Here is an 18,077-nt window from a genome sequence, read left to right as displayed (position 1 = left end):
CTTAGAGGAACACTGCAACCTTCAACATCAACTATTAGCTTAGAGGAACACTGCAACCTTCAACATCAACTATTAGCTTAGAGGAACACTGCAACTATTAGCTTAGAGGAACACTGCAACCTTCAACATCAACTATTAGCTTAGAGGAACACTGCAACCTTCAACATCAACTATTAGCTTAGAGGAACATTAACCTTCAACATCAACTATTAGCTTAGAGGAACATTAACCTTCAACATCAACTATTAGCTTAGAGGAACATTAACCTTCAACATCAACTATTAGCTTAGAGGAACACTGCAACCTTCAATATCAACTATTAGCTTAGAGGAACACTGCAACCTTCAACATCAACTATTAGCTTAGAGGAACATTAACCTTCAACATCAACTATTAGCTTAGAGGAACACTGCAACCATCAACTATTAGCTTAGAGGAACATTAACCTTCAACATCAACTATTAGCTTAGAGGAACACTGCAACCTTCAACATCAACTATTAGCTTAGAGGAACACTGCAACCTTCAACATCAACTATTAGGTTAGAGGAACACTGCAACCTTCAACATCAACTATTAGCTTAGAGGAACACTGCAACCTTCAACATCAACTATTAGCTTAGAGGAACACTGCAACCTTCAACATCAACTATTAGCTTAGAGGAACACTGCAACCATCAACTATTAGCTTAGAGGAACACTGTAACCTTCAACATCAACTATTAGCTTAGAGGAACACTGCAACCTTCAACATCAACTATTAGCTTAGAGGAACACTGCAACCTTCAACATCAACTATTAGCTTAGAGGAACACTGTAACCTTCAACATCAACTATTAGCTTAGAGGAACACTATAACCTTCAACATCAACTATTAGCTTAGAGGAACACTGCAACCTTCAACATCAACTATTAGCTTAGAGGAACATTAACCTTCAACATCAACTATTAGCTTAGAGGAACACTGCAACCTTCAACATCAACTATTAGGTTAGAGGAACACTGCAACCTTCAACATCAACTATTAGCTTAGAGGAACACTGCAACATCAACTATTAGCTTAGAGGAACACTGCAACCTTCAACATCAACTATTAGCTTAGAGGAACACTGTAACCTTCAACATCAACTATTAGCTTAGAGGAACATTAACCTTCAACATCAACTATTAGCTTAGAGGAACACTGTAACCTTCAACATCAACTATTAGCTTAGAGGAACACTGTAACCTTCAACATCAACTATTAGCTTAGAGGAACACTGCAACCTTCAACATCAACTATTAGCTTAGAGGAACACTGCAACCTTCAACATCAACTATTAGGTTAGAGGAACACTGCAACCTTCAACATCAACTATTAGCTTAGAGGAACACTGCAACCTTCAACATCAACTATTAGCTTAGAGGAACACTGCAACCTTCAACATCAACTATTAGCTTAGAGGAACACTGCAACCATCAACTATTAGCTTAGAGGAACACTGTAACCTTCAACATCAACTATTAGCTTAGAGGAACACTGCAACCTTCAACATCAACTATTAGCTTAGAGGAACACTGCAACCTTCAACATCAACTATTAGGTTAGAGGAACACTAACCTTCAACATCAACTATTAGCTTAGAGGAACACTGCAACCTTCAACATCAACTATTAGGTTAGAGGAACACTGCAACCTTCAACATCAACTATTAGCTTAGAGGAACACTGCAACCATCAACTATTAGCTTAGAGGAACATTAACCTTCAACATCAACTATTAGCTTAGAGGAACACTGCAACCTTCAACATCAACTATTAGCTTAGAGGAACACTGCAACCTTCAACATCAACTATTAGGTTAGAGGAACACTGCAACCTTCAACATCAACTATTAGCTTAGAGGAACACTGCAACCTTCAACATCAACTATTAGCTTAGAGGAACACTGCAACCTTCAACATCAACTATTAGCTTAGAGGAACACTGCAACCATCAACTATTAGCTTAGAGGAACACTGTAACCTTCAACATCAACTATTAGCTTAGAGGAACACTGCAACCTTCAACATCAACTATTAGCTTAGAGGAACACTGCAACCTTCAACATCAACTATTAGCTTAGAGGAACACTGTAACCTTCAACATCAACTATTAGCTTAGAGGAACACTATAACCTTCAACATCAACTATTAGCTTAGAGGAACACTGCAACCTTCAACATCAACTATTAGCTTAGAGGAACATTAACCTTCAACATCAACTATTAGCTTAGAGGAACACTGCAACCTTCAACATCAACTATTAGGTTAGAGGAACACTGCAACCTTCAACATCAACTATTAGCTTAGAGGAACACTGCAACATCAACTATTAGCTTAGAGGAACACTGCAACCTTCAACATCAACTATTAGCTTAGAGGAACACTGTAACCTTCAACATCAACTATTAGCTTAGAGGAACATTAACCTTCAACATCAACTATTAGCTTAGAGGAACACTGTAACCTTCAACATCAACTATTAGCTTAGAGGAACACTGTAACCTTCAACATCAACTATTAGCTTAGAGGAACACTGCAACCTTCAACATCAACTATTAGCTTAGAGGAACACTGCAACCTTCAACATCAACTATTAGCTTAGAGGAACACTGCAACATCAACTATTAGCTTAGAGGAACACTGTAACCTTCAACATCAACTATTAGCTTAGAGGAACACTGTAACCTTCAACATCAACTATTAGCTTAGAGGAACACTGCAACCTTCAACATCACCTATTAGCTTAGAGGAACACTAACCTTCAACATCAACTATTAGCTTAGAGGAACACTGCAACCTTCAACATCAACTATTAGCTTAGAGGAACACTGCAACCTTCAACATCACCTATTAGCTTAGAGGAACACTGCAACCTTCAACATCAACTATTAGGTTAGAGGAACACTAACCTTCAACATCAACTATTAGCTTAGAGGAACACTGCAACCTTCAACATCAACTATTAGGTTAGAGGAACACTGCAACCTTCAACATCAACTATTAGCTTAGAGGAACACTGCAACCTTCAACATCAACTATTAGGTTAGAGGAACACTGCAACCTTCAACATCAACTATTAGCTTAGAGGAACACTGCAACCTTCAACATCAACTATTAGCTTAGAGGAACACTGCAACCTTCAACATCAACTATTAGCTTAGAGGAACACTGCAACCTTCAACATCAACTATTAGCTTAGAGGAACATTAACCTTCAACATCAACTATTAGCTTAGAGGAACATTAACCTTCAACATCAACTATTAGCTTAGAGGAACATTAACCTTCAACATCAACTATTAGCTTAGAGGAACACTGCAACCTTCAACATCAACTATTAGCTTAGAGGAACACTGCAACCTTCAACATCAACTATTAGCTTAGAGGAACACTGCAACCTTCAACATCAACTATTAGCTTAGAGGAACACTGCAACTATTAGCTTAGAGGAACACTGCAACCTTCAACATCAACTATTAGCTTAGAGGAACACTGCAACCTTCAACATCAACTATTAGCTTAGAGGAACATTAACCTTCAACATCAACTATTAGCTTAGAGGAACATTAACCTTCAACATCAACTATTAGCTTAGAGGAACATTAACCTTCAACATCAACTATTAGCTTAGAGGAACACTGCAACCTTCAATATCAACTATTAGCTTAGAGGAACACTGCAACCTTCAACATCAACTATTAGCTTAGAGGAACATTAACCTTCAACATCAACTATTAGCTTAGAGGAACACTGCAACCATCAACTATTAGCTTAGAGGAACATTAACCTTCAACATCAACTATTAGCTTAGAGGAACACTGCAACCTTCAACATCAACTATTAGCTTAGAGGAACACTGCAACCTTCAACATCAACTATTAGGTTAGAGGAACACTGCAACCTTCAACATCAACTATTAGCTTAGAGGAACACTGCAACCTTCAACATCAACTATTAGCTTAGAGGAACACTGCAACCTTCAACATCAACTATTAGCTTAGAGGAACACTGCAACCATCAACTATTAGCTTAGAGGAACACTGTAACCTTCAACATCAACTATTAGCTTAGAGGAACACTGCAACCTTCAACATCAACTATTAGCTTAGAGGAACACTGCAACCTTCAACATCAACTATTAGCTTAGAGGAACACTGTAACCTTCAACATCAACTATTAGCTTAGAGGAACACTATAACCTTCAACATCAACTATTAGCTTAGAGGAACACTGCAACCTTCAACATCAACTATTAGCTTAGAGGAACATTAACCTTCAACATCAACTATTAGCTTAGAGGAACACTGCAACCTTCAACATCAACTATTAGGTTAGAGGAACACTGCAACCTTCAACATCAACTATTAGCTTAGAGGAACACTGCAACATCAACTATTAGCTTAGAGGAACACTGCAACCTTCAACATCAACTATTAGCTTAGAGGAACACTGTAACCTTCAACATCAACTATTAGCTTAGAGGAACATTAACCTTCAACATCAACTATTAGCTTAGAGGAACACTGTAACCTTCAACATCAACTATTAGCTTAGAGGAACACTGTAACCTTCAACATCAACTATTAGCTTAGAGGAACACTGCAACCTTCAACATCAACTATTAGCTTAGAGGAACACTGCAACCTTCAACATCAACTATTAGGTTAGAGGAACACTGCAACCTTCAACATCAACTATTAGCTTAGAGGAACACTGCAACCTTCAACATCAACTATTAGCTTAGAGGAACACTGCAACCTTCAACATCAACTATTAGCTTAGAGGAACACTGCAACCATCAACTATTAGCTTAGAGGAACACTGTAACCTTCAACATCAACTATTAGCTTAGAGGAACACTGCAACCTTCAACATCAACTATTAGCTTAGAGGAACACTGCAACCTTCAACATCAACTATTAGCTTAGAGGAACACTGTAACCTTCAACATCAACTATTAGCTTAGAGGAACACTATAACCTTCAACATCAACTATTAGCTTAGAGGAACACTGCAACCTTCAACATCAACTATTAGCTTAGAGGAACATTAACCTTCAACATCAACTATTAGCTTAGAGGAACACTGCAACCTTCAACATCAACTATTAGGTTAGAGGAACACTGCAACCTTCAACATCAACTATTAGCTTAGAGGAACACTGCAACATCAACTATTAGCTTAGAGGAACACTGCAACCTTCAACATCAACTATTAGCTTAGAGGAACACTGTAACCTTCAACATCAACTATTAGCTTAGAGGAACATTAACCTTCAACATCAACTATTAGCTTAGAGGAACACTGTAACCTTCAACATCAACTATTAGCTTAGAGGAACACTGCAACCTTCAACATCAACTATTAGCTTAGAGGAACACTGCAACCTTCAACATCAACTATTAGCTTAGAGGAACACTGCAACCTTCAACATCAACTATTAGCTTAGAGGAACACTGCAACATCAACTATTAGCTTAGAGGAACACTGTAACCTTCAACATCAACTATTAGCTTAGAGGAACACTGTAACCTTCAACATCAACTATTAGCTTAGAGGAACACTGCAACCTTCAACATCACCTATTAGCTTAGAGGAACACTAACCTTCAACATCAACTATTAGCTTAGAGGAACACTGCAACCTTCAACATCAACTATTAGCTTAGAGGAACACTGCAACCTTCAACATCACCTATTAGCTTAGAGGAACACTGCAACCTTCAACATCAACTATTAGGTTAGAGGAACACTAACCTTCAACATCAACTATTAGCTTAGAGGAACACTGCAACCTTCAACATCAACTATTAGGTTAGAGGAACACTGCAACCTTCAACATCAACTATTAGCTTAGAGGAACACTGCAACCTTCAACATCAACTATTAGGTTAGAGGAACACTGCAACCTTCAACATCAACTATTAGCTTAGAGGAACACTGCAACCTTCAACATCAACTATTAGCTTAGAGGAACACTGCAACCTTCAACATCAACTATTAGCTTAGAGGAACACTGCAACCTTCAACATCAACTATTAGCTTAGAGGAACATTAACCTTCAACATCAACTATTAGCTTAGAGGAACATTAACCTTCAACATCAACTATTAGCTTAGAGGAACATTAACCTTCAACATCAACTATTAGCTTAGAGGAACACTGCAACCTTCAACATCAACTATTAGCTTAGAGGAACACTGCAACCTTCAACATCAACTATTAGCTTAGAGGAACACTGCAACCTTCAACATCAACTATTAGCTTAGAGGAACACTGTAACCTTCAACATCAACTATTAGCTTAGAGGAACACTGCAACCTTCAACATCAACTATTAGCTTAGAGGAACACTGCAACCTTCAACATCAACTATTAGCTTAGAGGAACATTAACCTTCAACATCAACTATTAGCTTAGAGGAACACTGCAACCATCAACTATTAGCTTAGAGGAACACTGCAACCTTCAACTATTAGCTTAGAGGAACACTGCAACCTTCAACATCAACTATTAGCTTAGAGGAACACTGCAACTATTAGCTTAGAGGAACACTGCAACCTTCAACATCAACTATTAGCTTAGAGGAACACTGCAACCTTCAACATCAACTATTAGCTTAGAGGAACATTAACCTTCAACATCAACTATTAGCTTAGAGGAACATTAACCTTCAACATCAACTATTAGCTTAGAGGAACATTAACCTTCAACATCAACTATTAGCTTAGAGGAACACTGCAACCTTCAATATCAACTATTAGCTTAGAGGAACACTGCAACCTTCAACATCAACTATTAGCTTAGAGGAACATTAACCTTCAACATCAACTATTAGCTTAGAGGAACACTGCAACCATCAACTATTAGCTTAGAGGAACATTAACCTTCAACATCAACTATTAGCTTAGAGGAACACTGCAACCTTCAACATCAACTATTAGCTTAGAGGAACACTGCAACCTTCAACATCAACTATTAGGTTAGAGGAACACTGCAACCTTCAACATCAACTATTAGCTTAGAGGAACACTGCAACCTTCAACATCAACTATTAGCTTAGAGGAACACTGCAACCTTCAACATCAACTATTAGCTTAGAGGAACACTGCAACCATCAACTATTAGCTTAGAGGAACACTGTAACCTTCAACATCAACTATTAGCTTAGAGGAACACTGCAACCTTCAACATCAACTATTAGCTTAGAGGAACACTGCAACCTTCAACATCAACTATTAGCTTAGAGGAACACTGTAACCTTCAACATCAACTATTAGCTTAGAGGAACACTATAACCTTCAACATCAACTATTAGCTTAGAGGAACACTGCAACCTTCAACATCAACTATTAGCTTAGAGGAACATTAACCTTCAACATCAACTATTAGCTTAGAGGAACACTGCAACCTTCAACATCAACTATTAGGTTAGAGGAACACTGCAACCTTCAACATCAACTATTAGCTTAGAGGAACACTGCAACCTTCAACATCAACTATTAGGTTAGAGGAACACTGCAACCTTCAACATCAACTATTAGCTTAGAGGAACACTGCAACCTTCAACATCAACTATTAGCTTAGAGGAACACTGCAACCTTCAACATCAACTATTAGCTTAGAGGAACACTGCAACCTTCAACATCAACTATTAGCTTAGAGGAACATTAACCTTCAACATCAACTATTAGCTTAGAGGAACATTAACCTTCAACATCAACTATTAGCTTAGAGGAACACTGCAACCTTCAACATCAACTATTAGCTTAGAGGAACACTGCAACCTTCAACATCAACTATTAGCTTAGAGGAACACTGCAACCTTCAACATCAACTATTAGCTTAGAGGAACACTGCAACATCAACTATTAGCTTAGAGGAACATTAACCTTCAACATCAACTATTAGCTTAGAGGAACACTGCAACCTTCAACATCAACTATTAGGTTAGAGGAACACTGCAACCTTCAACATCAACTATTAGCTTAGAGGAACACTGCAACCTTCAACATCAACTATTAGGTTAGAGGAACACTGCAACCTTCAACATCAACTATTAGCTTAGAGGAACACTGCAACCTTCAACATCAACTATTAGCTTAGAGGAACACTGCAACCTTCAACATCAACTATTAGCTTAGAGGAACACTGCAACCTTCAACATCAACTATTAGCTTAGAGGAACATTAACCTTCAACATCAACTATTAGCTTAGAGGAACATTAACCTTCAACATCAACTATTAGCTTAGAGGAACATTAACCTTCAACATCAACTATTAGCTTAGAGGAACACTGCAACCTTCAACATCAACTATTAGCTTAGAGGAACACTGCAACCTTCAACATCAACTATTAGCTTAGAGGAACACTGCAACCTTCAACATCAACTATTAGCTTAGAGGAACACTGCAACATCAACTATTAGCTTAGAGGAACACTGTAACCTTCAACATCAACTATTAGCTTAGAGGAACACTGTAACCTTCAACATCAACTATTAGCTTAGAGGAACACTATAACCTTCAACATCAACTATTAGCTTAGAGGAACACTGCAACCTTCAACATCAACTATTAGCTTAGAGGAACATTAACCTTCAACATCAACTATTAGCTTAGAGGAACACTGCAACCTTCAACATCAACTATTAGGTTAGAGGAACACTGCAACCTTCAACATCAACTATTAGCTTAGAGGAACACTGCAACATCAACTATTAGCTTAGAGGAACACTGCAACCTTCAACATCAACTATTAGCTTAGAGGAACACTGTAACCTTCAACATCAACTATTAGCTTAGAGGAACATTAACCTTCAACATCAACTATTAGCTTAGAGGAACACTGTAACCTTCAACATCAACTATTAGCTTAGAGGAACACTGTAACCTTCAACATCAACTATTAGCTTAGAGGAACACTGCAACCTTCAACATCAACTATTAGCTTAGAGGAACACTGCAACCTTCAACATCAACTATTAGGTTAGAGGAACACTGCAACCTTCAACATCAACTATTAGCTTAGAGGAACACTGCAACCTTCAACATCAACTATTAGCTTAGAGGAACACTGCAACCTTCAACATCAACTATTAGCTTAGAGGAACACTGCAACCATCAACTATTAGCTTAGAGGAACACTGTAACCTTCAACATCAACTATTAGCTTAGAGGAACACTGCAACCTTCAACATCAACTATTAGCTTAGAGGAACACTGCAACCTTCAACATCAACTATTAGCTTAGAGGAACACTGTAACCTTCAACATCAACTATTAGCTTAGAGGAACACTATAACCTTCAACATCAACTATTAGCTTAGAGGAACACTGCAACCTTCAACATCAACTATTAGCTTAGAGGAACATTAACCTTCAACATCAACTATTAGCTTAGAGGAACACTGCAACCTTCAACATCAACTATTAGGTTAGAGGAACACTGCAACCTTCAACATCAACTATTAGCTTAGAGGAACACTGCAACATAAACTATTAGCTTAGAGGAACACTGCAACCTTCAACATCAACTATTAGCTTAGAGGAACACTGTAACCTTCAACATCAACTATTAGCTTAGAGGAACATTAACCTTCAACATCAACTATTAGCTTAGAGGAACACTGTAACCTTCAACATCAACTATTAGCTTAGAGGAACACTGTAACCTTCAACATCAACTATTAGCTTAGAGGAACACTGTAACCTTCAACATCAACTATTAGCTTAGAGGAACACTGCAACCTTCAACATCACCTATTAGCTTAGAGGAACACTAACCTTCAACATCAACTATTAGCTTAGAGGAACACTGCAACCTTCAACATCAACTATTAGCTTAGAGGAACACTGCAACCTTCAACATCACCTATTAGCTTAGAGGAACACTGCAACCTTCAACATCAACTATTAGGTTAGAGGAACACTAACCTTCAACATCAACTATTAGCTTAGAGGAACACTGCAACCTTCAACATCAACTATTAGGTTAGAGGAACACTGCAACCTTCAACATCAACTATTAGCTTAGAGGAACACTGCAACCTTCAACATCAACTATTAGGTTAGAGGAACACTGCAACCTTCAACATCAACTATTAGCTTAGAGGAACACTGCAACCTTCAACATCAACTATTAGCTTAGAGGAACACTGCAACCTTCAACATCAACTATTAGCTTAGAGGAACACTGCAACCTTCAACATCAACTATTAGCTTAGAGGAACATTAACCTTCAACATCAACTATTAGCTTAGAGGAACATTAACCTTCAACATCAACTATTAGCTTAGAGGAACATTAACCTTCAACATCAACTATTAGCTTAGAGGAACACTGCAACCTTCAACATCAACTATTAGCTTAGAGGAACACTGCAACCTTCAACATCAACTATTAGCTTAGAGGAACACTGCAACCTTCAACATCAACTATTAGCTTAGAGGAACACTGTAACCTTCAACATCAACTATTAGCTTAGAGGAACACTGCAACCTTCAACATCAACTATTAGCTTAGAGGAACACTGCAACCTTCAACATCAACTATTAGCTTAGAGGAACATTAACCTTCAACATCAACTATTAGCTTAGAGGAACACTGCAACCATCAACTATTAGCTTAGAGGAACACTGCAACCTTCAACTATTAGCTTAGAGGAACACTGCAACCTTCAACATCAACTATTAGCTTAGAGGAACACTGCAACTATTAGCTTAGAGGAACACTGCAACCTTCAACATCAACTATTAGCTTAGAGGAACACTGCAACCTTCAACATCAACTATTAGCTTAGAGGAACATTAACCTTCAACATCAACTATTAGCTTAGAGGAACATTAACCTTCAACATCAACTATTAGCTTAGAGGAACACTGCAACCTTCAATATCAACTATTAGCTTAGAGGAACACTGCAACCTTCAACATCAACTATTAGCTTAGAGGAACATTAACCTTCAACATCAACTATTAGCTTAGAGGAACACTGCAACCATCAACTATTAGCTTAGAGGAACATTAACCTTCAACATCAACTATTAGCTTAGAGGAACACTGCAACCTTCAACATCAACTATTAGCTTAGAGGAACACTGCAACCTTCAACATCAACTATTAGGTTAGAGGAACACTGCAACCTTCAACATCAACTATTAGCTTAGAGGAACACTGCAACCTTCAACATCAACTATTAGCTTAGAGGAACACTGCAACCTTCAACATCAACTATTAGCTTAGAGGAACACTGCAACCATCAACTATTAGCTTAGAGGAACACTGTAACCTTCAACATCAACTATTAGCTTAGAGGAACACTGCAACCTTCAACATCAACTATTAGCTTAGAGGAACACTGCAACCTTCAACATCAACTATTAGCTTAGAGGAACACTGTAACCTTCAACATCAACTATTAGCTTAGAGGAACACTATAACCTTCAACATCAACTATTAGCTTAGAGGAACACTGCAACCTTCAACATCAACTATTAGCTTAGAGGAACATTAACCTTCAACATCAACTATTAGCTTAGAGGAACACTGCAACCTTCAACATCAACTATTAGGTTAGAGGAACACTGCAACCTTCAACATCAACTATTAGCTTAGAGGAACACTGCAACCTTCAACATCAACTATTAGGTTAGAGGAACACTGCAACCTTCAACATCAACTATTAGCTTAGAGGAACACTGCAACCTTCAACATCAACTATTAGCTTAGAGGAACACTGCAACCTTCAACATCAACTATTAGCTTAGAGGAACACTGCAACCTTCAACATCAACTATTAGCTTAGAGGAACATTAACCTTCAACATCAACTATTAGCTTAGAGGAACATTAACCTTCAACATCAACTATTAGCTTAGAGGAACATTAACCTTCAACATCAACTATTAGCTTAGAGGAACACTGCAACCTTCAACATCAACTATTAGCTTAGAGGAACACTGCAACCTTCAACATCAACTATTAGCTTAGAGGAACACTGCAACCTTCAACATCAACTATTAGCTTAGAGGAACACTGTAACCTTCAACATCAACTATTAGCTTAGAGGAACACTGCAACCTTCAACATCAACTATTAGCTTAGAGGAACACTGCAACCTTCAACATCAACTATTAGCTTAGAGGAACATTAACCTTCAACATCAACTATTAGCTTAGAGGAACACTGCAACCATCAACTATTAGCTTAGAGGAACACTGCAACCTTCAACTATTAGCTTAGAGGAACACTGCAACCTTCAACATCAACTATTAGCTTAGAGGAACACTGCAACTATTAGCTTAGAGGAACACTGCAACCTTCAACATCAACTATTAGCTTAGAGGAACACTGCAACCTTCAACATCAACTATTAGCTTAGAGGAACATTAACCTTCAACATCAACTATTAGCTTAGAGGAACATTAACCTTCAACATCAACTATTAGCTTAGAGGAACATTAACCTTCAACATCAACTATTAGCTTAGAGGAACACTGCAACCTTCAATATCAACTATTAGCTTAGAGGAACACTGCAACCTTCAACATCAACTATTAGCTTAGAGGAACATTAACCTTCAACATCAACTATTAGCTTAGAGGAACACTGCAACCATCAACTATTAGCTTAGAGGAACATTAACCTTCAACATCAACTATTAGCTTAGAGGAACACTGCAACCTTCAACATCAACTATTAGCTTAGAGGAACACTGCAACCTTCAACATCAACTATTAGGTTAGAGGAACACTGCAACCTTCAACATCAACTATTAGCTTAGAGGAACACTGCAACCTTCAACATCAACTATTAGCTTAGAGGAACACTGCAACCTTCAACATCAACTATTAGCTTAGAGGAACACTGCAACCATCAACTATTAGCTTAGAGGAACACTGTAACCTTCAACATCAACTATTAGCTTAGAGGAACACTGCAACCTTCAACATCAACTATTAGCTTAGAGGAACACTGCAACCTTCAACATCAACTATTAGCTTAGAGGAACACTGTAACCTTCAACATCAACTATTAGCTTAGAGGAACACTATAACCTTCAACATCAACTATTAGCTTAGAGGAACACTGCAACCTTCAACATCAACTATTAGCTTAGAGGAACATTAACCTTCAACATCAACTATTAGCTTAGAGGAACACTGCAACCTTCAACATCAACTATTAGGTTAGAGGAACACTGCAAACTTCAACATCAACTATTAGCTTAGAGGAACACTGCAACATCAACTATTAGCTTAGAGGAACACTGCAACCTTCAACATCAACTATTAGCTTAGAGGAACACTGTAACCTTCAACATCAACTATTAGCTTAGAGGAACATTAACCTTCAACATCAACTATTAGCTTAGAGGAACACTGTAACCTTCAACATCAACTATTAGCTTAGAGGAACACTGTAACCTTCAACATCAACTATTAGCTTAGAGGAACACTGCAACCTTCAACATCAACTATTAGCTTAGAGGAACACTGCAACCTTCAACATCAACTATTAGCTTAGAGGAACACTGCAACATCAACTATTAGCTTAGAGGAACACTGTAACCTTCAACATCAACTATTAGCTTAGAGGAACACTGTAACCTTCAACATCAACTATTAGCTTAGAGGAACACTGCAACTTTCAACATCACCTATTAGCTTAGAGGAACACTAACCTTCAACATCAACTATTAGCTTAGAGGAACACTGCAACCTTCAACATCAACTATTAGCTTAGAGGAACACTGCAACCTTCAACATCAACTATTAGCTTAGAGGAACACTGCAACCTTCAACATCACCTATTAGCTTAGAGGAACACTGCAACCTTCAACATCAACTATTAGGTTAGAGGAACACTAACCTTCAACATCAACTATTAGCTTAGAGGAACACTGCAACCTTCAACATCAACTATTAGGTTAGAGGAACACTGCAACCTTCAACATCAACTATTAGCTTAGAGGAACACTGCAACCTTCAACATCAACTATTAGGTTAGAGGAACACTGCAACCTTCAACATCAACTATTAGCTTAGAGGAACACTGCAACCTTCAACATCAACTATTAGCTTAGAGGAACACTGCAACCTTCAACATCAACTATTAGCTTAGAGGAACACTGCAACATCAACTATTTCCTCAGAACATTTACATTTTCAACATGAACCATTGGCTTAGAGGAACACTGAAACCTTAGGTGACAGGACTGTGGTGTAGTAGTGTGGGTGGTGGGGTAGAATGCTCAGCATACTACAGATAGATATAGAATGTATAGAGAGGACCTGACTGCCTATTCTCTCCACAACACAGAATCATGTCTGTTCTACAACATATATTTCTATGGGACTGGGCTCACTGAGTGAGTGGTCCTGGCTCCTGCGGAGGTTGTCTCTGTGCTGCTTGGTCTCCTCTTCCTCTTGGCTGAGGAAGACTCTCCGGTTGGCCTCAGCTGTGGCTGCAGCCTGCCTCTCCTCCTCTAGCTGGGCCTTCTGAGACACCACCTCCTCCCACTGAAACACACAATGGCTGAACACACTTCACACCTCACCGTCCCGCTGAACCCACTCCTCCCGCTGAACCCACTCCTCCCGCCTCCCGCTGAACACACTCCTCCCTCCTCCCGCTGAACACACTCCTCCCTCCTCCCGCTGAACACACTCCTCCCGCTGAACACACCCCCTCCCGCTGAACACACCCCCTCCTGCCTCCCACTGAACCCACCCCTCCCGCTGAACACACCCCTCCCGCCTCCCACTGAACCCACCCCCTCCCGCTGAACCCACCCCTCCCGCCTCCCACTGAACCCACCCCTCCCGCTGAACACACCCCCTCCTCCCACCATAAATCAATGACACAAGCATGCCCAGTGTAAGAGCCTTCAGTTGATCAAGAGGTACAGTAACTAACAGGACTCTCCATGACCTACTGTATATACCCTCCTCTACATCATCTCTCCTCCTACCCTCTGTCCCTCCATGACCTACTGTATATACCCTCCTCTACATCATCTCTCCTCCTACCCTCTGTCCCTCCATGACCTACTGTATATACCCATCTCTCCTCCTACCCTCTGTCCCTCCATGACCTACTGTATATACCCATCTCTCCTCCTACCCTCTGTCCCTCCATGACCTACTGTATATACCCTCCTCTACATCATCTCTCCTCCTACCCTCTGTCCCTCCATGACCTACTGTATATACCCTCCTCTACATCATCTCTCCTCCTACCCTCTGTCCCTCCATGACCTACTGTATATACCCTCCTCTACATCATCTCTCCTCCTACCCTCTGTCCCTCCATGACCTACTGTATATACCCATCTCTCCTCCTACCCTCTGTCTCTCCATGACCTACTGTATATACCCATCTCTCCTCCTACCCTCTGTCCCTCCATGACCTACTGTATATACCCATCTCTCCTCCTACCCTCTGTCACTCCATGACCTACTGTATATACCCATCTCTCCTCCTACCCTCTGTCCCTCCATGACCTACTGTATATACCCTCCTCTAAATCATCTCTCCTCCTACCCTCTGTCCCTCCATGACCTACTGTATATACCCTCTACATCATCTCTCCTCCTACCCTCTGTCCCTCCATGACCTACTGTATATACCCATCTCTCCTCCTACCCTCTGTCTCTCCATGACCTACTGTATATACCCATCTCTCCTCCTACCCTCTGTCCCTCCATGACCTACTGTATATACCCATCTCTCCTCCTACCCTCTGTCCCTCCATGACCTACTGTATATACCCATCTCTCCTCCTACCCTCTGTCCCTCCATGACCTACTGTATATACCCATCTCTCCTCCTACCCTCTTCCCCTCCATGACCTACTGTATATACCCTCTACATCATCTCTCCTCCTACCCTCTGTCCCTCCATGACCTACTGTATATACCCATCTCTCCTCCTACCCTCTGTCCCTCCATGACCTACTGTATATACCCATCTCTCCTCCTACCCTCTGTCCCTCCATGACCTACTGTATATACCCTCTACATCATCTCTCCTCCTACCCTCTGTCCCTCCATGACCTACTGTATATATCCTCTACATCATCTCTCCTCCTACCCTCTGTCCCTCCATGACCTACTGTATATACCTCATCTCTCCTCCTACCCTCTGTCCCTCCATGACCTACTGTATATACCCATATCTCCTCCTACCCTCTGTCCCTCCATGACCTACTGTATATACCCATCTCTCCTCCTACCCTCTGTCCCTCCATGACCTACTGTATATACCCTCTACATCATCTCTCCTCCTACCCTCTGTCCCTCCATGACCTACTGTATATACCCTCTACATCATCTCTCCTCCTACCCTCTGTCCCTCCATGACCTACTGTATATACCCTCTACATCATCTCTCCTCCTACCCTCTGTCCCTCCATGACCTACTGTATATACCCTCCTACATTCTCTACATCATCTCTCCTCCTACCCTCTGTCCCTCTACGACCTACTGTATATACCCTCTACATCATCTCTCCTCCTACCCTCTGTCCCTCCATGACCTACTGTATATACCCTCTACATCATCTCTCCTCCTACCCTCTGTCCCTCCATGACCTACTGTATATACCCTCTACATCATCTCTCCTCCTACCCTCTGTCTCTCCATGACCTACTGTATATACCCTCTACATCATCTCTCCTCCTACCCTCTGTCCCTCCATGACCTACTGTATATACCCATCTCTCCTCCTACCCTCTGTCTCTCCATGACCTACTGTATATACCCTCTACATCATCTCTCCTTCTACCCTCTGTCCCTCCATGACCTACTGTATATACCCTCTACATCATCTCTCCTCCTACCCTCTGTCCCTCCATGACCTACTGTATATACCCTCTACATCATCTCTCCTCCTACCCTCTATGACCTACTGTATATACCCTCTACATCATCTCTCCTCCTACCCTCTGTCCCTCCATGACCTACTGTATATACCCTCTACATCATCTCTCCTCCTACCCTCTGCCTCCATGACCTACTGTATATACCCTCTACATCATCTCTCCTCCTACCCTCTGTCCCTCCATGACCTACTGTATATACCCTCTACATCATCTCTCCTCCTACCCTCTGTCCCTCCATGACCTACTGTATATACCCTCTACATCATCTCTCCTCCTACCCTCTGTCCCTCCATGACCTACTGTATATACCCTCTACATCATCTCTCCTCCTACCCTCTGTCCCTCCATGACCTACTGTATATACCCTCTACATCATCTCTCCTCCTACCCTCTGTCCCTCCATGACCTACTGTATATACCCCTCTACATCATCTCTCCTCCTACCCTCTGTCCCTCCATGACCTACTGTATATACCCTCTACATCATCTCTCCTCCTACCCTCTGTCCCTCCATGACCTACTGTATATACCCCTCTACATCATCTCTCCTCCTACCCTCTGTCCCTCCATGACCTACTGTATATACCCTCTACATCATCTCTCCTCCTACCCTCTGTCCCTCCATGACCTACTGTATATACCCTCTACATCATCTCTCCTCCTACCCTCTGTCCCTCCATGACCTACTGTATATACCCTCTACATCATCTCTCCTCCTACCCTCTGTCCCTCCATGACCTACTGTATATACCCTCTACATCATCTCTCCTCCTACCCTCTGTCCCTCCATGACCTACTGTATATACCCTCTACATCATCTCTCCTCCTACCCTCTGTCCCTCCATGACCTACTGTATATACCCTCTACATCATCTCTCCTCCTACCCTCTGTCCCTCCATGACCTACTGTATATACCCTCTACATCATCTCTCCTCCTACCCTCTGTCCCTCCATGACCTACTGTATATACCCTCTACATCATCTCTCCTCCTACCCTCTGTCTCTCCATGACCTACTGTATATACCCTCTACATCATCTCTCCTCCTACCCTCTGTCCCTCCATGACCTACTGTATATACCCTCTACATCATCTCTCCTCCTACCCTCTGTCCCTCCATGACCTACTGTATATACCCTCTACATCTCTCCTCCTACCCTCTGTCCCTCCATG

General features: G+C 40.7%; 1 protein-coding gene across 1 annotated transcript in view; it reads right to left on the bottom strand.

Annotated features, from left to right (window-relative positions):
- The window catches only part of LOC123727735 (TBC1 domain family member 31), a 43,029-nt gene that overhangs the window by 3,341 nt on the left and 21,611 nt on the right, over positions 1-18,077 (bottom strand). The window contains exon 20 of the mRNA XM_045696741.1: positions 14,387-14,540. Within this exon, the coding sequence (XP_045552697.1) occupies positions 14,387-14,540 (154 nt within the window). The remainder of the gene's footprint in view (positions 1-14,386; positions 14,541-18,077) is intronic.

This window comes from Salmo salar, chromosome ssa02, assembly GCF_905237065.1.
Source record: "Salmo salar chromosome ssa02, Ssal_v3.1, whole genome shotgun sequence".
Lineage (NCBI taxonomy): Eukaryota > Metazoa > Chordata > Actinopteri > Salmoniformes > Salmonidae > Salmo > Salmo salar.
Note: the sequence above shows the minus strand (reverse complement) of the source record. Positions and strands in the feature narration are given on the sequence as shown.